The sequence below is a fragment of the Biomphalaria glabrata genome, chromosome 9 (assembly GCF_947242115.1).
Source record: "Biomphalaria glabrata chromosome 9, xgBioGlab47.1, whole genome shotgun sequence".
Taxonomy (NCBI): domain Eukaryota; kingdom Metazoa; phylum Mollusca; class Gastropoda; family Planorbidae; genus Biomphalaria; species Biomphalaria glabrata.
In genome coordinates, this window is record NC_074719.1 from 15935100 (window position 1) to 15958059 (window position 22960).

General features: G+C 37.5%; 1 protein-coding gene across 2 annotated transcripts in view; it reads left to right on the forward strand.

Annotated features, from left to right (window-relative positions):
* Positions 1-22960, forward strand: part of LOC106062087 (protein lev-9-like) — a 157596-nt gene that overhangs the window by 117203 nt on the left and 17433 nt on the right. Inside the window, exons 1-3 of one of the 2 annotated variants that reach the window (XM_056042693.1) lie at positions 46-193; positions 18902-19054; positions 22419-22485. In XM_056042693.1, coding sequence (XP_055898668.1) covers positions 19015-19054; positions 22419-22485 — 107 coding nt within the window. In that variant the 5' untranslated portion in view covers positions 46-193; positions 18902-19014. Of the gene's footprint in view, positions 1-45; positions 194-18901; positions 19055-22418; positions 22486-22960 lie in introns of those variants that run through there. The other variant, XM_056042692.1, reaches the window with a different exon arrangement.

Below are 22960 nucleotides of genomic sequence, written 5' to 3' on the forward strand. Positions count from 1 at the left end.
TAATAAAACTGTTTCAGTTAGAATGCGAATGGTTATGTTTGGTCATATCGCACAATTTATTGAAGTGACAATCATGTTTCTAATACATATCTAGATCTCTCGTATAGAGGAATTTTAATGTATCACTCGTATTCAGTACAATATCGCTAACGTAAAACACGTTTCAAATTGTGTCTTGAAAGTTGTATAGTTGGTATTGTATTTTTGAATAAATTCTTCAATTCCATGTCTAGTTATAAGTCTAGTTTTATTTATATATTACAAATTACTCATATTAAAAATAGCAAAACCCTAACAAATAATTATTTTTTCTTAATCTTTTTTTCTTTTGCTTTCTCTCTCTCTGTCTTCTTTTTCTCTTTTTCTACCCCTTTCTTTTCTCTATTTCACTTCCTCTCTTTTCTTCTTCATCTCCTTACTTCTCTATCTCTTTCTTACCTGCATTCTCTTCTCTATTTCTCTCCTTCTCTTTGCTCTCTCTCTCTCTCTCTCTCTCGATCCTCAACTTGACTTATTACTAGCCAACACTGTATTGCTCTTAAACTATTGATTTCATTGAGGTTGAAATTCAGACGAACAAACAAACAGACAAAAAAACACGAAAGAAATATTAGATAGATCTGTTCAACAAAAAACTCCTGCGAGGGATTACGTTACTACAGGAAGACACAGTAACACGCCTAGCTGTCATGCTGAATAAAGCAGTATCAAGATCAAATATCCTACTTTATAATGTTGATATTTGGTGGTTGTTTTTTTTTTTTTTTTAAAGTTTAGAGTTACTGAAATACTGTACTCATCCTTAATCTTCGGAATCGAAGACATTGCCTTGAAAGCGTTAGTGTGTCTGAACGAGTCATCCTGTTGTGTCATCGTAAGACAATAATACTTTGACACTTTCCATTCTATAAGAAGGTTAAAACATCAAGGTTTAAACTTAAAATATTATAATGTTACGAGACAACAATTTCATAATCTTCAATTTACACTTGTTTTCAGATCAACAAGCAATATATTGCTAAACGTATAGGACTTAAGACACATCTGTATCATCTGTATCATTCACAGGACTTAAGACACATCTGTATCATCTGTATCATTCACAGGACTTTAGACACATCTGTACCATTCACAGGACTTAAGACACATCTGTATCATTCACAGGACTTTAGACACATCTGTATCATTCACAGGACTTTAGACACATCTGTATCATTCACAGGACTTAAGACACATCTGTATCATTCACAGGACTTTAGACACATCTGTACCATTCACAGGACTTTAGACACATCTGTATCATTCACAGGACTTTAGACACATCTGTATCATCTGTATCATTCACAGGACTTTAGACACATCTGTATCATCTGTATCATTCACAGGACTTTAGACACATCTGTACCATTCACAGGACCTTAGACACATCTGTATCATCTATATCATTCACAGGACTTTAGACACATCTGTACCATTCACAGGACTTTAGACACATATTTACCATTCACAGGACTTTAGACACATCTGTATCATCTATATCATTCACAGGACTTTATTTACAATTTAGGGAAGCCTCCAAACTATTCTAAAGCATATTTCTAGTCTTGTACACAATATTATTTCTTGTCTTTCTGCATTTATGTAGACTTTTTCTAAACATCTCTTCAACAATAAATAGGGGAATTAAAAAAAAAAGAAAAATTTAAAATATTAACAGGCTAGCGTATTTAAGTGAAAGAACTACACACTCATAGTACATCTATATCAATACTGTGGGATCTATTGAACTTGCCGACATCAAACAAACACATTTAATTACCAACTATTTACATGTTTGTACCAGGCAGACAAAAGAGTGAGTCGATATAAGCTTTGTACAAAAAAAAAGTAAAGTTCCCTCATTCAGAGTAAAGTTCCCTCATTCAGAGTAAAGTTCCCTCATTCAGAGTAAAGTTCCCTCATTCAGAGTAAAGTTCCCTCATTCAGAGTAAAGTTCCCTCATTCAGAGTAAAGTTCCCTCATTCAGAGTAAAGTTCCCTCATTCAGACCTTGCCATCTGTGAGTTAGAGGACGTAAAAGGCCATATGTTTCAGTAGCCCACGGTTCAAGGGAATTAGACCTCAAGTGACTCTCCTATAACAGGGCTGTCTAGCAAAAGTTGGACATGCTTAGAAAGTTGGACACTATTAAAACATGGGTTTAAAAACTTAGGCTTAGGAGTTGGTTTTAATCAAGACTTACAGAATGCTTTGTAACTTATAATGTAAACTACTGCTCTCACTATACTCTAGGCATCAGGCTAGAAGATTAAGTGACTTAATTATTGAAGATATTGAAGTATTCCCTGGCACTCTGTCATGTGACCACAATGGAAGCAGGGCCGTCTTAGATAATTGGAGGCCCTAGCTAAAGTGAATGTGGTGGCCACAAATGAAATAGAAAAATAAAAAAAAAAACAGCTAAAAAATAAAATCAGAATATTTAAAACTTCTGTACTCCAACAATACCATTGAGAACAAGTTCAACCATTTCTTCTCTAAATATTGTCTACGGAGTCCTTTCCGAGGCATCTATCTATTGGAGACACTAGGCGGCGGCCTAATTTGCCAATGCCTTTGGTCGGCCTTAATGGAAGTCTGCTCAGACTATTAACTGGAGAGAACCTCAAATGTCCTCAGATGTCCAACTAGTTAGAATTTTTGTTTGCCATTTCAGTATCTGGAACCACCTTCTGAGTTGACCCCTGTATAGATTCATGAGAGTTGCTGAGATGACTACGAGTACGTATCTGGCGTATTTACAGACATACCAATCACTCCAACCAATCACAAATCATGTACCATTCACGTGCAAAAGCTAAGACTGTATGTTGTTCGCAGCTGTCAAGAACTTCTGGGCCACTATGGATGACATTTAGTGTAAAGAGAGGTCTCTGGACATGCGCAAGACAATCATCCCTTTAAAAATACTGAACGCAGGCTGGAGGAAATGTATTTTGAATCGTCCAGAAATACTGCACTCTTCCCTAATATATGTATATAGGTCAATAAGAGAAAATGTCTAGGATGGAGCCAAATATTTTATAATATTATATATTTTTGGAGGCTGATCGGTAAAGCATTTGGCTTCCAAACCGGGGTTCGAAGACTGGGTGAAGAATGAGATTTTTCGGGATCTTCGGGCGCCTCTGAGCCTACCCAGCTCTAATGGGAACCTAATATTAGTTGGGGAAAAGTAAAGGCGGTTTGTCGTTGTGCTGGCTACATGACACCCTCGTTAACTGTAGGCCACAGAAACAGATGACATTTACATCATCTGTCCTATAGACCACAAGGTCTGAAATTAAAATTATACTTAAATATGATTACAAGTGACGTCTGCTGCTAAATGCAATGTTTGCTTTATATATTTTTCTATATATTTTACAAGACTTGTTTTGTTTTAAAATTTGTGTTTGGACATGTATTTATGTCTGTCTTTAGATTGTCTATTCAAAAAACAAAACAAACTATTGGGGAAACAAGACACAAGACACAATAAGCATGGCCGGGTCAGAGGGGAAATAAAACAATGACACAAATATAAATTGAACGGTAGAGAAAGAAAGGGAGAGAGAAGCCATGAGAGAATAGAGGGGAACAAGGAGAGGATAAAGAGAGAGTGTGTGAGAGATGGAGAAAGAGACTTAGACGGAGATAGACTGAAAGATAGAGAGTGGGAGAGAGAGAGACAGAGAATGAGAGCGACTGAAAGATAGAGAGTGGGAGAGAGAGACAGAGAATGAGAGCGACTGAGAGATAGAGAGTGGGAGAGAGAGAGACAGAAAATGAGAGCGACTGAGAGATAGAGAGTGGGAGAGAGAGAGACAGAGAATGAGAGCGACTGAGAGATAGAGAGTGGGAGAGAGACAGACAGAGAATGAGAGCGACTGAGAGATAGAGAGTGAGAGATAGAGAGAGAGAGAGAATGAGAGCGACTGAGAGATAGAGAGTGGGAGAGAGAGATACAAAGAATGAGAGCGACTGAGAGATAGAGAGTGGGAGAGAGAGACAGAGAATGAGAGCGACTGAGAGATAGAGAGTGGGAGAGAGAGATACAAAGAATGAGAGCGACTGAGAGATAGAGAGTGGGAGAGAGAGACAGAGAATGAGAGCGACTGAGAGATAGAGAGTGGGAGAGAGAGATACAAAGAATGAGAGCGACTGAGAGATAGAGAGTGGGAGAGAGAGATACAAAGAATGAGAGCGACTGAGAGATAGAGAGTGGGAGATAGAGAGAGAGAAAATGAGAGCGACTGAGAGATAGAGAGTGGAAGAGGGAGACTGAGAGAGAGAAAGAGAGACTAAGAGAGAGACTGAGAGAGAGACTAAGAGAGAGACTGGGAGAGACAGAGACAGAGACTGAGAAAGACTGAGAGAGAGAGACAGAGAGAGAGAGAGACTGGGAGAGACAGAGAGAAAGACTGAGAGAGAGACTGAGAGAAAGACTGAGAGAGAGAGAGACAGAGAGAGACTGAGAGAGAGAGAGACTGGGAAAGACAGAGAGAAAGACTGAGAGAGAAACTGAGAGAATGAGAGAGACAGAGGGAGATTTAACATTATCAAATAGAGCTACACTATTGATTTTGACAAAAGGAAACAGTTTCCCCTTACGTGTGGTGGTCTATCCGTAAGTACATCGTCTCTAGCTGAGGACATGTAACGAATGATCCTTACATTATTGACACTACACTGTAGTAAATGAAATCACGGGCATGCAATTGATTCTACGGAACGTCCGCCCCAAACCTGTTCCTCCCCTAGCCTGAAAATAAAAACCTAGACAGAGAGGAGGGGGAAAGGAGTTGTGACAATGCGGGGATTGCAACCCTGCATGTCTCGCAAGACCGACTCAATTTCTCGCGCCAATAAATCCTTTGGACCAGTGTTTCCCAAACTGTGTTCCACGGAACCCTTGTGTTCCGCGAGGCCTGAATAGGTGTGTCCACGAACTACTGGAATAATTAACCAGTAGGCCACCAAGTGAATTAACATCTCTAAAAAAATAAGCAAAGTGTTCCGCTAAATACTCAGAATATGCAAAGTGTTCCGTTAAGTAAAAAGTTTGGGAACCACTGCTTTGGACTAAACATTTTTTTTGTTGTTACTACATGGACGTTAGAGAGAAAAGAGAGGGGCGGGGGTGCTGGAGAGAAAGAGAAACTTACACGGTGTGGTTACGTTGATCCTCCACGTTTAACCAATCAGGAGCCGTGAAATTAGATTGTCCAAATTCGATTGGCTGGAGAAGCGGGGTGACACGGGAGGCGATTTGCATGAACGTGTTTAGATTATGGGAGACTTCCGGTGTGAGGTGGCCTATGATTGAAATAAATTGGTCCACTTTCTCTTGAAGGTTTTAAGATACGCTGTCAACTTCAAATAAACAGCCAGGACATAAATAGCCGATAGAAATTAAGTGTGAGAGCTTTGTATCGTATCTTTATAGCTTCCATTTCCAGATTGTTCTCTTCATGTTATTAGGAACATATTTTGTTTTTCTAAATATTCATTGCCAGATTGTTTAAGACTAAAACTAAGACTGCTTCATTGATTCTTATTGGAGTTGTGTAGTTATTACAAGGACTCTTTTTTCATTTTAAGAACAACAACATTCTACATTTATTGAACAGACACAACATTCAGAGAAGTTCATGAACTACCCACACAGACGTATGGGTCTAGTTTCAGACTCACTGGATAAGGAACAAACCAGTTTATGTCGCGTTCAGTTCTGAATGGACAGAAGTCGCTCATGACGTCCAGATATAATTATGATCAGGGCCTGATTTAAGGGTGAGCAGGCGGGCATTCACTAAAAAGCCCCCCCCCCCCCCCCCCCCCCCCCCCCCAAAGTCGCATTTTTAAAAAATCTATAAGTACTTAAAATCTTAAGGCTGGCAACACAATCGTGATGAAGAAAAGTTTGCTTGGTGCGAGCTCATTAGAAAGAAATGAAACTCCGGATCTACGGCATTGCGTCATCCCAGGGACTAAACCTAACCATAAACTCAAAAATATACATTTTTTTGTACTAAAATATGCACATTAAATATTTTTTAAATAAAGAAAATAAAATTTGCAAGTACTCATATTTCTAAAATACAGCTTGCTGTAAAATATAAATATTATTTTTAATAAGTGGATTTTTATTAAAACTTTAAAAAAAAGAGTAGGGGCCTCTACACAGATCCTTCTCCGAGGCCTTCACATACTTAAATCCGGCCGTAATTATGATGGCGCGAGTGGCGGTTATCTTCTAAAACTATTTTCAACTTTGTTGAGACGAATTTGTTCACAAATTTGATTCAAATATGGGAGGGGGTCTGTGCCTTTTTTTTTTTAACGCTTTTTTTTATGACCGTCAAATCGGCGCAATCGTTTGACTCATTACGTAGTATATGTCCTTCCTTGCCATTGTTATTGACTATATGATGTTTCCTTATCGATCTGTCACCGCACTACACACTTGATTTGCTGTTACTATGTCCCCTACAAAGACTCTCTAGGCTAATTACTATGTCACATAGAGCTATTTATTCTAACGACCTTTTCGATGTGCATCTTTCATTGCCTACAGGGAGGTGGGCTTTCACATCGACTTCTTTTCATGCCAGCTTTTTGAATTGCTTTTTGTCTGTCTGTAAGTAAAAGTTCTTTTGAAAATCAGATTTCACCGTCGCATGTGTTGTGCTCAGAATAATCACAATGGCTGCGTTTGGTTTCCAGAAAGCAAAATCCTTTTTGTTTTTAAAATTGATACACAAATAGGTTTTATTTTACACATGAACACCATTTCTAAAACAAGATGTAAAAGTCTTATATTGCTTTTCGGCTGTCTGTTATTCTAAAACGCGCCTATACACTAATAACTCCACAGTTTTGTGTTCTGTATTATATAAAGGTAATGCTTTGACACATGTCAATTGAACTCTAAAAAAATTGTAAAGATATATCTCTTAGAAGTTAGTTGTTGCAAGAACAATTTATGGCTTCTGAAACCTCAGTACAGTTATCGATAATTCAGTTATATGTTTTTACAGAAAATTGTTTTTACTCAAGTAAGAATTTTCATAACTTTCCGATAAAGTGATTTGCTAAAATCTTCAAACAAAATATAAAAGCAACTTTTCTTTTAAAGCTTGTTTGAAGACAAAAACTTTGGAAATGAAAGAGTTCAGCTGTAAACTTTTACAATGATGTCATCAAAACCTTTACAATGATGTCATCAAAACTTTTACAATGATGTCATCAAAACCTTTACAATGATGTCATCAAAACTTTTACAATGATGTCATCAAAACTTTTACAATGATGTTATCAAAACTTTTACAATGATGTTATTTAAACCTTTACATAGATGTTATTTAAACCATTACATAGATGTTATTTAAACCATTACAAAGATGTTATTAAATCTGTAAGAAAGATGTTATCAAAACCTTAGTAAAAAATGTAGTTACATTTATACAATGTTGATGCTTGTCATCCATACAAAATAAATGGACATTCTCTCACCAAATTGAGTGCTTGTCATCAATACAAAATGAAGGGACATTCTCTCAACCAAATTGTGTGCTTGTCATCAATACAAAATGAATGGACATTCTCTCAACCAAATTGTATGCTTGATGTCAAAGACCTACAACAATCTAATCATCTGATGTAAAAATGAAAAACATAAAAAATACTTGAAAAAACGTGTAATTTTATCAATTATTTTGGACGAGTCATGTAATTAAATTTGTATTAGATCTAGACTAACAATAATAAAACTCTACGATTAGAAATAATATCAGGTGACCGAGCCTCGCTTGGATGAATAATTTGTTAAGGAAGGATATATACCCGAAGTAATTTTGAGAATATTTTTGTACCAGGTGGCCGAACCTCGCTCTGTTAAATAATTTCGGAAGGCTATATACCCGAAGTCATTTTGGGAATATTATTGTAATTACGAAAATGAACGACCGGATAAAGACTACTAATCTGAAGAGTTGTTTTAGTGTTCTGTTAGTTCTAATTGTAGGCCTAATTGTACATGTCGATTAAATTTAAAGTCTTAAGTCCTCCTACAGTCTAGACAAACTACAGCTCACGTCCGTCTTATAGTTTTACAATCCATCTTTTGCGTAAAACTATTGTAGGCCTACTATTATTGGCTTGGAAGAAAGTCTTTGCAATGTAACTTCTCTACGTTATAGGGTAAAACATGCACTTAGTGACAAAGTAAAATGGCGCATTTTTTTTTATTAGACTTAAATCATGGCATTAGTTTTCTAAAGAAACGTTTCCGTGGGGCACCTCTGTTACGCCAAACAATATGCTCGTTACCCATACGGGATACTGCCCTGCCCAGCCTGACTGTCGGACTATAGGAAGTTCATACCGGCTTTTGCCATCCATCCATCCTAGTGGTGCTATGGCCTGCTTTTACACATCCATCCATTCAGATCTATCCTGGCCCTAACTCCAAGCTTTTTACTGAGGTTTATAGTTAAATCAAAAGAGGCTGCAGTGTACGCAAACTCGTTGACCGCTAGATGGATATCATGTTTAGTGTGAGCAAGTAAGGCGTAGAGAAGCTGTGTTATGACCATTTCCTTTGTTTTGGTACAGTAGAGGTAGACACTGAAGCATGAACACATGGTAATAATTCACCAGCAAAATAATTATAATAATAAGGCTTGTCTTAGAGTCCGAAAATTAATGAGGATTGCAGCTGTGACCTACATATCTTGCCACATCCAGGGCAAGCATAACCATTGTCCGCGGTGCTCGATTAAGATTTTCTTTTAGCGTCTGCGTCTGTCCTCGGCAGAAATTTTCTTTTGGTCTCAAATGTGTATCCGCGGCCTTTGTATAGAGGGAATTCTTTAAGTCCGACAGTTACGCTGGACAGAGCAGTATCCTGTATGGGAGACGAATCTCAGACGAACACATGCCAAAGGCAGTCTTTTTTGGTGAGCTAAAAAGTGGTCGACGTAACACCGAAACCCTTAAAAGACCAGCTTATGGCGCAAACTTGACTTAGCTGACATAGAAGAGAGCACATGGTTGCATGCAACCTCAGAACGAGACAGCTGGAGGTCACCAGCAAAATAAACAACAAAGTAAAAGGTATCTACACCGCTCTACACAATTAAAGTGTAAACAACTTATTAAGCACTTAAAACACAATAACTAATCATGGAACTATACTAATCATACATCGGCACATTTAATTTCATTACTTCTCTTTCATAGTTCTATAATAAATCAATCTACAGTAAGATGGTGCGCAAATGTTTAATTAGGTCTATTGATTCTTTAAAACTTGTTCTTGTTTGCAAAGAAATATTTTAGTGTACTGCGGTAAGCCTAGTGACGTAAGCAGCGTTTTTCCCGTTTACGTCATGGAAAATTTTCATTCATAAAACATTCTAGCCAAAATTAATTTTTCGATAATGAGGCATTTTCAAACCGATATAACGGTCGACCTCGAGTTTTCCCGATGTGGCCAATGAGTTGAGAATTTTTTTCTCACTATTATGCACATACCGTGAACTTTTAAAGAAAATCGTTAGAGCCGTTTTCGAAATAAAATTTATATATATATATATAAATATAAATATATATACATACATACATACAAGAATTGCTCGCTTAAGAGTATAGGATTTGTACCAATTGTTGTTTTTTTTAAAGAGCAATTACATGTTTTTAGCTTTCTTAATACGGTATGATCCTATCACTGGTCTCACTACGGTATGATCCTATCACTTGTCTCACTACGGTATGATCCTATCACTGGTCTCACTACGGTATGATCCTATCACTGGTCTCACTACGGTATGATCCTATCACTGGTCTCACTACGCTATGATCCTATCACTGGTCTCACTACGGTATGATCCTATCACTGGTCTCACTACGCTATGATCCTATCACTGGTCTCACTACGGTATGATCCTATCACTGGTCTCACTACGCTATGATCCTATCACTTGTCTCACTACGCTATGATCCTATCACTGGTCTCACTACGCTATGATCCTATCACTGGTCTCACTACGGTATGATCCTATCACTGGTCTCACTACGCTATGATCCTATCACTGGTCTCACTACGGTATGATCCTATCACTGGTCTCACTACGCTATGATCCTATCACTGGTCTCACTACGCTATGATCCTATCACTGGTCTCACTACGCTATGATCCTATCACTGGTCTCACTACGCTATGATCCTATCACTGGTCTCACTACGCTATGATCCTATCACTGGTCTCACTACGCTATGATCCTATCACTGGTCTCACTACGGTATGATCCTATCACTGGTCTCACTACGCTATGATCCTATCACTGGTCTCACTACGGTATGATCCTATCACTGGTCTCACTACGCTATGATCCTATCACTGGTCTCACTACGGTATGATCCTATCACTGGTCTCACTACGGTATGATCCTATCACTGGTCTCACTACGCTATGATCCTATCACTGGTCTCACTACTGTATGATCCTATCACTGGTCTCACTACGGTATGATCCTATCACTGGTCTCACTACGGTATGATCCTATCACAGGTCTCACTACGGTATGATCCTATCACTTGTCTCACTACGGTATGATCCTATCACTTGTCTCACTACGGTATGATCCTATCACTGGTCTCACTACGGTATGATCCTATCACTGGTCTCACTACGGTATGATCCTATCACTTGTCTCACTACGGTATGATCCTATCACTTGTCTCACTACGGTATGATCCTATCACTGGTCTCTCTACGGTATGATCCTATCACTTGTCTCACTACGGTATGATCCTATCACTTGTCTCACTACGGTATGATCCTATCACTTGTCTCACTACGGTATGATCCTATCACTGGTCTCACTACGGTATGATCCTATCACTGGTCTCACTACGGTATGATCCTATCACTTGTCTCACTACGGTATGATCCTATCACTTGTCTCAATGCGCTATAATCCTATCATTTGTGTCAATGCGCTATAATCCTATCACTTGTCTGGACCAGTTGGGAAAAGAAAGGGGGAGGTAAAAAAAAAAAAAGGAATATCTGCGTAAATGTCACCGCTTTTTAATTACGATAATGTCACATTTCAAATGTTTCTGTCATAATATAATTAAGCCTACTATTGTGCAAACTTAAATAAGTATCCACTTTCGTATCTTTATCTCGCCAATTATCCAACAGATCAGAGTCGATATACACGAATGTCTGTTGTATTATTCTAAAAAGTGTGATATTAGTTTGCATTGAGCTGTGGGAGAGGCTCTTTAAAGAGTAAATCATTCCTTGATGAACAGCAAGCTGTATCCCCTGTCGGACAAGGTCATCCATCCAGAAAAAGACACTAATAATGATCCGATTTTTCGCTGATAAAGGGAGACTCTAATAAGGCTAAGTTTAATTGGATGCAGTATGTATTCTCGTGTGGACGCTTTTACTCCATTCTCTGAATCCTAAAAATTTGGCTTTAAGCGTCATGTCCCTAGAGAAGCATCAGCCAGCAGTCCCTAAAAACGCCTCTGCCAGAAGTCTCCACCGAAGCCTCGGCCAGCAGTGCCTACGTTTATTTCTTCTAGTGTATCAAGATTTAAAAAAAAAAAAATATCTTTAAAGTTTGCTAATAATTAGATTTTTCTTGGAGTCAGAAGATTTTTACAAATTCAGTGTCTAAAAGAGGTAAGGGGGTGCTAGTGGTGAGACTCCCCGGATGTCGGAGGGGCGCCAAAATGTGTATCAAAACACTGCATAAACTATTAATATATTTTATTCGCTACAGATTGTTCGTTCATTAAATTCGTTTACAGAAGATGTAAGTTTTGTATGACTTATTGTATGACTTACTGTTGACTCATTGCAAATTTAAGGTGAGAGGTTAGAAAAGGACTTGCAGCCCCGGTCGCCTAGCACCCTCGATACGCCACTGAGAAGAGTGCTATATGTCATATATATATATATATATATATATATATATATATATATATATATATATATATATATATACGATCTAAGAGTTAAAAGAGTTGAGCTGGAGTTAAAAGAGTTGAGCTGGAGGTTAAATCTATTCATCAAATAAAAACAAACCATCTTGACATAAATGCAGGGAACACAAACAGAATCGTTCCATTTCGTTAAGTTATTGCCTGGTCTGAAATATTCATGTCATTAAACTTTCTCCCTCTCTCTCTCCCAACTCTTGCGCCTTCCTCTCTCTCTCTCTCTCTCTCTCTCTCTCTCTCTCTCTCTCTTCCAAACATCGGGTGCAAGCAATAACTGCTGTCAGCCGGCCCTGGAGTTGACCCTGGCTCACGGGGACAAGTGCATGCCCAGGATACAGATCTGTGAGTCAAGGAGCTATTTTTAGCTTTAAGCATCTTGGATGAAAGCTGTGGGAACTTGTTGGTGTAACAGATATCACAAGAAATAAGAGATGTTTTATGTTCAGAACTTATTTGTCACAAGAAATAAGAGATGTTTTATGTTCAGAACTTATTTGTCACAAGAAATAAGAGATGTTTTATGTTCAGAACTTATTTGTCACAAGACATAAGAGATGTTTTATGTTCAGAACTTATTTGTCACAAGACATAAGAGGTGTTTTATGTTCAGAACTTATTTGTCACAAGACATAAGAGATGTTTTATGTTCAGAACTTATTTGTCACAAGACATAAGAGATGTTTTATGTTCAGAACTTATTTGTCACAAGACATAAGAGGTGTTTTATGTTCAGAACTTATTTGTCACAAGACATAAGAGGTGTTTTATGTTCAGAACTTATTTGTCACAAGATATACGAGATGTTTTATGTTCAGAACTTATTTGTCACAAGACATAAGAGGTGTTTTATGTTCAGAACTTATTTGTCACAAGACATAAGAGATGTTTTATGTTCAGAACTTATTTGTCACAAGACATAAGAGATGTTTTATGTTCAGAACTTATTTGTCACAAGATATACGAGATGTTTTATGTTCAGAACTTATTTGTCACAAGACATAAGAGGTGTTTTATGTTCAGAACTTATTTGTCACAAGACATAAGAGATGTTTTATGTTCAGAACTTATTTGTCACAAGATATACGAGATGTTTTATGGTCAGAACTTATTTGTCACAAGACATACGAGATGTTTTATGTTCAGAACTTATTTGTCACAAGACATACGAGAAGTTTTATGGTCAGAACTAAATTGTCACAAGATATACGAGTTGTTTTATGTTCAGAACTAAATTGTCACAAGATATACGAGATGTTTTATGGTCAGAACTAAATTGTCACAAGACATACGAGATGTTTTATGGTCAGAACTAAATTGTCACAAGATATACGAGTTGTTTTATGTTCAGAACTTAATTGTCACAAGATATACGAGATGTTTTATGTTCAGAACTAAATTGTCACAAGATATACGAGATGTTTTATGTTCAGAACTAAATTGTCACAAGATATACGAGATGTTTTATGTTCAGAACTAAATTGTTACAAGACATACGAGATGTTTTATGGTCAGAACTAAATTGTCACAAGACATACGAGATGTTTATGTTCAGAAGTATTTGTGAAAGACATATGAGGTGTTTTATATTCAGAACTACTTTCTCATGTGCTGAAACATGCCCGCATTGCGTGAATTGACTAGCAATACGAAAAAACAAACTTTGCTACTACAGTCGTACGAGTATATTAAAAGAAAACAGAATGATTTTATCTATTGGAGAATTATTCTATCGATGTGACGAGTCTTACTTTGAATAATGCAATCCCTTATGATCGCACTCTACTTACTGTGTTTCAAGCCGTTGTCTAATCAAACTATTTTCTTTCTTTTTTTTTTTAAATTACTTTTTTTCTTCAACTTTCTCTCAACACAATGACTGTTGGTAAACTTTTTAAAACTTAATTCTGACATGTTCATGTTTCTTCAATGTATTTTAGCTCAACCGTTTGTTTGTTTGTTTGTTTGTTTGTTTGTTTGTTTGTTGGTTTGTTTGTCCGAGTCTGTTGGGATCTCGACTTCTTTTTAGTTTCCCCTGCGGCACCATTTTGTCTGATAGGACAAGACGAGAGGTGACAGAGAGAGAGAGAGAGAAAGAGAGAGAGAAAGTGAAGAGCGAAAGACAATGATAACAAGAAAGTGAGAAGAAAAGGCTGAGTAACCAAGGATGGAAGGGAAAAATACAGAGAGACTCTACGAAAGAGGGTGTGAAAGAGATTGTGAAAGAGAGTGTGAAAGAGAGTGTGAGAGAGAGTGTGAAAGAGAGTGTGAAAGAGATTGTGAAAGAGAGTGTGAAAGAGAAGTGTGAAAGAGAAGTGTGAAAGAGAGTGTGAACGAGAAGTGTGAAAGTGAAGTGTGAAAGAGAGTGTGAAAGAGAAGTGTGAAAGAGAAGTGTGAAAGAGAAGTGTGAAAGAGAGTGTGAAAGAGATTTGAAAGAGAAGTGTGAAAGGGAGTGTGAAAGAGAAGCGTGAAAGAGAAGTGTGAAAGAGAGTGTGAAAGAGAAGTGTGAAAGAGAGTGTGAAAGAGAAGTGTGAAAGAGAAGTGTGAAAGAGAGTGTGAAAGAGAAGTGTGAAAGAGAGTGTGAAAGAAAAGTGTGAAAGAGAGAGTGAAAGAGAGTGTGAAAGAGAGTGTGAAAGAGAGTGTGAACGAGAAGTGTGAAAGAGAAGTGTGAAAGAGAGTGTGAAAGAGAAGTGTGAAAGAGAAGTGTGAAAGAGAAGTGTGAAAGAGAGTGTGAAAGAGATTGTGAAAGAGAAGTGTGAAAGAGAAGTGTGAAAGAGAGTGTGAAAGAGAAGTGTGAAAGAGAGTGTGAAAGAAAAGTGTGAAAGAGAAGTGTGAAAGACAAGTGTGAAAGAGAGTGTGAAAGAGATTGTGAAAGAGAAGTGTGAAAGAGAGTGTGAAAGAGAAGTGTGAAAGAGAGTGTGAAAGAGAGTGTGAAAGAGAAGTGTGAAAGAGAAGTGTGAAAGAGAAGTGTGAAAGAGAAGTGTGAAAGAAAAGTGTGAAAGAGAGTGTGAAAGAGAGTGTGAAAGAGAAGTGTGAAAAAGAAGTGTGAAAGAGAGTGTGAAAGAGAGTGTGAAAGAGAGTGTGAAAGAGAAGTGTGAAAGAGAGTGTGAAAGAGAGTGTGAAAGAGAGTGTGAAAGAGAAGTGTGAAAGAGAAGTGTGAAAAAGAGTGTGAAAGAGAAGTGTGAAAGAGATTGTGAAAGAGAGTGTGAAAGAGAAGTGTGAACGAGAAGTGTGAAAGAGAAGTGTGAAAGAGAGTGTGAAAGAGAAGTATGAAAGAGAAGTGTGAAAGAGAAGTGTGAAAGAGAAGTGTGAAAGAGAGTGTGAAAGAGAAGTGTGAAAGAGAGTGTGAAAGAGAAGTGTGAAAGAGAGTGTGAAAGAGAAGTGTGAAAGAGAGTGTGAAAGAGAAGTGTGAAAGAGAAGTGTGAAAGAGAGTGTGAAAGAAAAGTGTGAAAGAGAGTGTGAAAGAGAGTGTGAAAGAGAGTGTGAAAGAGAGTGTGAAAGAGAAGTGTGAAAGAGAGTGTGAAAGAGAAGTGTGAAAGAGAGTGTGAAAGAGAGTGTGAAAGAGAAGTGTGAAAGAGAGTGTGAAAGAGAAGTGTGAAAGAGAAGTGTGAAAGAGAGTGTGAAAGAGAGTGTGAACGAGAAGTGTGAAAGAGAATTGTGAAAGAGAGTGTGAAAGAGAGTGTGAAAGAGAGATATACAAACACAGGGAGAGGGGAGAAAGAAAAGCGAACGAGCCAATAGTCTACACATATTTCTGGCTGCCATACAACTGTGTTTACACTTTTCTGTTTTGTTTTTTCAACTACACCACACCTCACCCTCATCTATAACACCAGTGAGACTTAAAAAAAAAAAGATACCACCATTAGCAGTCCACATACAGTCCCAGACGACACCACGAGTCCGGGGGTCCGGTAGACAAAATGACAGATCAGTGACACTGGGATGACACTGCTTAGACCAAGTGTCATGAATTATTGAGGACACGACTATCTGGAGTTGTGAGGGGAGATAAACTACATTTGTCCGAGTTGTCTTTCTTAGCTTCACGCTTCTCAGTCCCCCTTGATGTCTCCAAACAATGAGATCTATTCTGTGCAGCGCCGCTGTAGTTTAGTCTAGATCTATTCTGTGCAGCGCCGCTGTAGTTTAGTCTAGATCTATTCTGTGCAGCGCCGCTGTAGTTTAGTCTAGATCTATTCTGTGCAGCGCCGCTTTAGTTAAGTCTAGATCTATTCTGTGCAGCGCCGCTGTTGTTTAGTCTAGATCTATTCTGTGCAGCGCCGCTGTAGTTTAGTCTAGATCTATTCTCTGCAGCGCCGCTGTAGTTTAGTCTAGATCTATTCTCTGCAGCGCCGCTGTAGTTTAGTCTAGATCTATTCTGTGCAGCGCCGCTGTAGTTTAGTCTAGATCTATTCTGTGCAGCGCCGCTGTAGTTTAGTCTAGATCTATTCTGTGCAGCGCCGCTGTAGTTTAGTCTAGATCTATTCTGTGCAGCGCCGCTGTAGTTAAGTCTAGATCTATTCTGTGCAGCGCCGCTGTAGTTTAGTCTAGATCTATTCTGTGCAGCGCCGCTGTAGTTTAGTCTAGATCTATTCTGTGCAGCGCCGCTGTAGTTTAGTCTAGATCTATTCTGTGCAGCGCCGCTGTAGTTTAGTCTAGATCTGTTTTAACACTTTCTTGATGTAATCTCAATCTATCATTGACTCCTCTCTCTATATATATTTAGGCGTATGTTTGTATGTATGTCCCGCATAGAAATCAAAACCGTTTGACCAATCTTGATAAACTAGGCATAAATGTTTCTTAGATAATGGCAGAGACCGTAGTGTATGTTTAATGTCCAACGGGACCTCCCCCCCCCCCCTTGCAGCCCTAAAAAAAAATCTAAATTTATGTCTATTAAATAAACTTTTAAACAAATCTATTTTATTTTCGTGGCGAAACAAAATAAAATTGAGAGGTACATTAGCTAAGTTTGACATTGATCTAAATCCAATTCACTAGATTAGTAATACACAAACTAAGGCCCTCAAGCCGCGAATAATATCCGGCTAGTATTTATATATATATATATATATATATATATATATATATATATGAAAGATATATATATATCTTTCTGTTCTTACTTCCCCTTAATTTCTTTAAAATTCTTAATTCCCTTCTTGTTGTCTCCAGTTATTACCTCCCCTCATCATCTCTTCATTCAGCACAAGTTTTATAGCGTGCTGCTGTCTGGATGTTTTTTTTTTATTTTTCTATTTTTCTTTCAGTTTTAGAAACTTATAAATACTAGGACGTGAATGATACGATTGTGTGTAATTGTTGAGTACGACATAATAAGAGTTGAGAGAGAGAGAGAGAGAGAGAAAAGAGAGGAAATAGTAAGAGAGAGAGAGAGAGAAAGAAGAAACAAATTGAAAAGTGCGATTTAGAGAAAAGAGAGATTACGTGAACATAGATAGATAGATAGAGAGATGAGAGAAATATAGAGAAAAGAAAAAGAGTTTAGGGATATTAAGAGATAAGAGAGAAAGATGAGATTGAGACAGAGTATGGAAATAGAAATAAGAGAAATCAGAGAAAGAAACGTGAAAAAGATGAGAGAGAGATAGGCGATAGAAGAGAGAAAGAGAGTGATAGTGAAATGTTAGAAAGAATGACAGAAAGGAAACTCTGACACAATATTGTGATCTTAGAATGCTACAAATATTTGTGAAAAAAAAATGAAACATATGACACACATTCCTCCAATGACCAGCAGCCTGTGCTACTCTCCTGACCTCCAATACACATGTGACAAAACTGGACGTCTGTCACTTTGGAAAGCAACTCGAGATAATTGTCAGGAAGATATTCAATGGCACGGAGTCAGCTCTTTAATTCAAGTTATAGTTTCGCACTTGTGAAGGGATCACAAGATTTGTACGTAATGCTCGGACTATGCTTTTCAAAAAAAAAAAAAAAAACAACTTGTATCCACCCGCTATACTCCCTTCCCATAATGCATTTGGAAGTTCTAACGACATCGACTATATTCAACAAACTTGCTTATTAAATGCTTTCTTGGAATAAATGCAGTCATGGATTAAATGCTGACGTGTAATAAATGCAGTCATGTATTAAATGATGTCGTGTAATAAATGCAGTCATGTATTAAATGATGACGTGTAATAAATGCAGTCCTATAGTAAATGCTGTTATGTATCTTAAAGAATTATGCTATTCTAAAAAAAACAAAAACGGAGAGGTTATTAAGTTTTTAAAAAAACTTTTAATTGCTGAAAACAGGTTGCTTTTAAGGATATAAAGATAAAGTGGGGTCCCTGGGCGAGTGTCCTTTTAGGGCCACAAATATTAGTACGATGGACTGACGGAGATAAAGATTATATTATCCTGGTGCCCCACTAGGGCGCGTGGCCTGGAGCAGTTGCCTTACTCCGCCACCACCTAAAGCCGAATTTGAGGAAGGCGCCCACAAAATAAAATATGTACAGTTTTATTCAAACATGCATATTTTTTTTTGTTAAAGAAAAATCTGATTTTATTTACAATTAATATATTTTGTCAGTAACTGTCCATTAAGGCAACGCATTGTCGTTAAAGACTTCAATAGAAGGTACAGCGCTCCACAAAAAATACTTTCCAAGTCCACCACCTCTATTCGGCCTTGAATGCAAAGTAAACCAGTAAACTACAAGATAGTGTCTGTTGAGTTCTCAAACATGTTAACTTACCATTAGTCGCCCTTTGAACGGTTTTCATTTCGCAGATTACGTTTGAACAACATTTAGCATGGACCATTGAAATGATCAGAAACATGTTCTCTTCCTCAGACTCAGACACAACTGTCTGTGATCACGAGCGCCAGTCTGAAGACAGGGGCTCCAGGAAGTGTAGCAAGAGATGTAACTCTGACCTAGACTGCAACAGTTCCAGGAAGAAGTGTATGTGTGACGGAAAGTGTGGCAAGAGTTGCGTCAATCCAAGTTAGTACTGCCATTAGTCATTGTCTCTCTTTGGTGTCTTCTAAAATACAGTTAGTACTGCCATTAGTCATTGTCTCTCTTTGGTGTCTTCTAAAATACAGTTAGTACTGCCATTAGTCATTGTCTCTCTTTGGTGTCTTCTAAAATACAGTTAGTACTGCCATTAGTCATTGTCTCTCTTTGGTGTCTTCTAAAATACAGTTAGTACTGCCATTAGTCATTGTCTCTCTTTGGTGTCTTCTAAAATACAGTTAGTACTGCCATTAGTCATTGTCTCTCTTTGGTGTCTTCTAAAATACAGTTAGTACTGCCATTAGTCATTGTCTCTCTTTGGTGTCTTCTAAAATACAGTTAGTACTGCCATTAGTCATTGTCTCTCTTTGGTGTCTTCTAAAATACAGTTAGTACTGCCATTAGTCATTGTCTCTCTTTGGTGTCTTCTAAAATACAGTTAGTACTGCCATTAGTCATTGTCTCTCTTTGGTGTCTTCTAAAATACAGTTAGTACTGCCATTAGTCATTGTCTCTCTTTGGTGTCTTCTAAAATACAGTTAGTACTGCCATTAGTCATTGTCTCTCTTTGGTGTCTTCTAAAATACAGTTAGTACTGCCATTAGTCATTGTCTCTCTTTGGTGTCTTCTAAAATACAGTTAGTACTGCCATTAGTCATTGTCTCTCTTTGGTGTCTTCTAAAATACAGTTAGTACTGCCATTAGTCATTGTCTCTCTTTGGTGTCTTCTAAAATACAGTTAGTACTGCCATTAGTCATTGTCTCTCTTTGGTGTCTTCTAAAATACAGTTAGTACTGCCATTAGTCATTGTCTCTCTTTGGTGTCTTCTAAAATACAGTTAGTACTGCCATTAGTCATTGTCTCTCTTTGGTGTCTTCTAAAATACAGTTAGTACTGCCATTAGTCATTGTCTCTCTTTGGTGTCTTCTAAAATACAGTTAGTACTGCCATTAGTCATTGTCTCTCTTTGGTGTCTTCTAAAATACAGTTAGTACTGCCATTAGTCATTGTCTCTCTTTGGTGTCTTCTAAAATACAGTTAGTACTGCCATTAGTCATTGTCTCTCTTTGGTGTCTTCTAAAATACAGTTAGTACTGCCATTAGTCATTGTCTCTCTTTGGTGTCTTCTAAAATACAGTTAGTACTGCCATTGGTCATTGTCTCTCTTTGGTGTCTTCTAAAATACAGTTAGTACTGCCATTGGTCATTGTCTCTCTTTGGTGTCTTCTAAAATACAGTTAGTACTGTTATTGGTCATTGTCTCTCTTTGGTGTCTTCTAAAATACAGTTAGTACTGCCATTGGTCATTGTCTCTCTTTGGTGTCTTCTAAAATACAGTTAGTACTGCCATTGGTCATTGTCTCTCTTTGGTGTCTTCTAAAATACAGTTAGTACTGCCATTGGTCATTGTCTCTCTTTGGTGTCTTCTAAAATACAGTTAGTACTGCCATTGGTCATTGTCTCTCTTTGGTGTCTTCTAAAATACAGTTAGTACTGCCATTGGTCATTGTCTCTCTTTGGTGTCTTCTAAAATACAGTTAGTACTGCCATTGGTCATTGTCTCTCTTTGGTGTCTTCTAAAATACAGTTAGTACTGCCATTGGTCATTGTCTCTCTTTGGTGTCTTCTAAAATACAGTTAGTACTGCCATTGGTCATTGTCTCTCTTTGGTGTCTTCTAAAATACAGTTAGTACTGCCATTGGTCATTGTCTCTCTTTGGTGTCTTCTAAAATACAGTTAGTACTGCCATTGGTCATTGTCTCTCTTTGGTGTCTTCTAAAATACAGTTAGTACTGCCATTGGTCATTGTCTCTCTTTGGTGTCTTCTAAAATACAGTTAGTACTGCCATTGGTCATTGTCTCTCTTTGGTGTCTTCTAAAATACAGTTAGTACTGCCATTGGTCATTGTCTCTCTTTGGTGTCTTCTAAAATACAGTTAGTACTGCCATTGGTCATTGTCTCTCTTTGGTGTCTTCTAAAATACAGTTAGTACTGCCATTGGTCATTGTCTCTCTTTGGTGTCTTCTAAAATACAGTTAGTACTGCCATTGGTCATTGTCTCTCTTTGGTGTCTTCTAAAATACAGTTAGTACTGCCATTAGTCATTGTCTCTCTTTGGTGTCTTCTAAAATACAGTTAGTACTGCCATTAGTCATTGTCTCTCTTTGGTGTCTTCTAAAATACAGTTAGTACTGCCATTAGTCATTGTCTCTCTTTGGTGTCTTCTAAAATACAGTTAGTACTGCCATTAGTCATTGTCTCTCTTTGGTGTCTTCTAAAATACAGTTAGTACTGCCATTAGTCATTGTCTCTCTTTGGTGTCTTCTAAAATACAGTTAGTACTGCCATTAGTCATTGTCTCTCTTTGGTGTCTTCTAAAATACAGTCGTCACTGTATCCCTGGGTCAATCTAGTCATGCATGTTCATCGATAACTTTAAGTCTGCTAAGTCATTGGCTGACTCAGGCAACCCATACGGTGCTCTAATAGCACAGCGGAAGAAGGAGCATTTGTGTAGAGTTGTCCTAGTATAGGGTATGGAAGTCATGCCTTTATCTTTGGGTCGTTCTTAGTAGTTTGTTAGGTTTTGTTTTGAAAGTTAGGGTTCAGTGCTATGTGAATAATCGCTACTTTACTTTAAAGTCTTTTATTGTTAGGTTTTGTTTTGAAAGTTAGGGTTCAGTGTTTTGTGAATAATCGCTACTTTACTTTTAAGTCTTTTATCCTGAACGGTCTCTAAATTTAATGATTTAACCATGGAACTGAAGATGAATATTCGTTTGTTATTCGTTGTTTATTTTGGAGACAAGGTTATTAGTAATAGTGTAGAGCAAGTTTATTAGTCTATCCGGTGTACAAAGGTAAAAAAAAGTGTTGATAAGTTTTTTTTTAAAGGTCTAGGATCATTTTAGTTTTAGTGTACTTTTTATTAGAGCTGCACAAACACATTTTCTATTTATTTCAATATGGAGGAAGCATTAAATGTTTACTCTTTGACTGAACACTTAATTCAAAACAAACAGGCAACTAGCAGCACTAAAGGAGACTTGAGACGAAAATCAACTGTTGCGCAGACGATATATTATTACAATTGAAATTATTGCTCAATTTCCTTTTTTTAGTTGGCAACAGTTCATTTCAATTGAGCGTCCTTGACATTGTTTAGTGAATTTTGAAAATGTGCAAAAAAAAAAAAAAAAAAAAGTAAGAGCAACTTAATATTGTATCTAGCAGTACATCCTGTGTTTCAATAATGAACTCAATACATTTGAAATAAAATACTCAAGAAATTGTCAAAGTATTTAAGCCAAGTCATGACCAGCTTATTATTATCTCTGTCGTTTTTTAGACCTGAGATGCTACCCGATACCAACCAATATTCCCAATGGTCGTGTTGACATCAAACCATACAACAAGTAAGTCTTTAGAGAGTGATTCATTTGATTGGAGCTCCTCTTACGCTAGTGAATAGCCACAGAGTGAGACAGCATCTGAGAAATGGGAAATGTGATCTAAATTCTAAATAGAATTTTTTAAAATTGGTATATTTATTTAATTGCTTTCGTATTTTGTTCCTAACAAACAATTCATATTCAATAGTTTGTCTTTTTTACCCCAGGATAAGAAAACAACTCACAAATTACAAAAGACATTTGAACACTGTTTCTAAAACTTTTGCTAGCTCCCTCCCCCCCCCCCCAATGAAGCAATTTACGTTCGCACCCTCTCAGCGAGTGGGTTTGGGACGCTGTAGGCTCCCCCCAGATGGGCCCCATAGTTTGAGAAACACAGGATTTTAGAATGAGCCATTTCTATGCTTTTAGTTTTTAACGTTTAAAACAGTTTCTACCAAATCAGACATTGGTTCTGTTGTAATCACAACTTAAAATC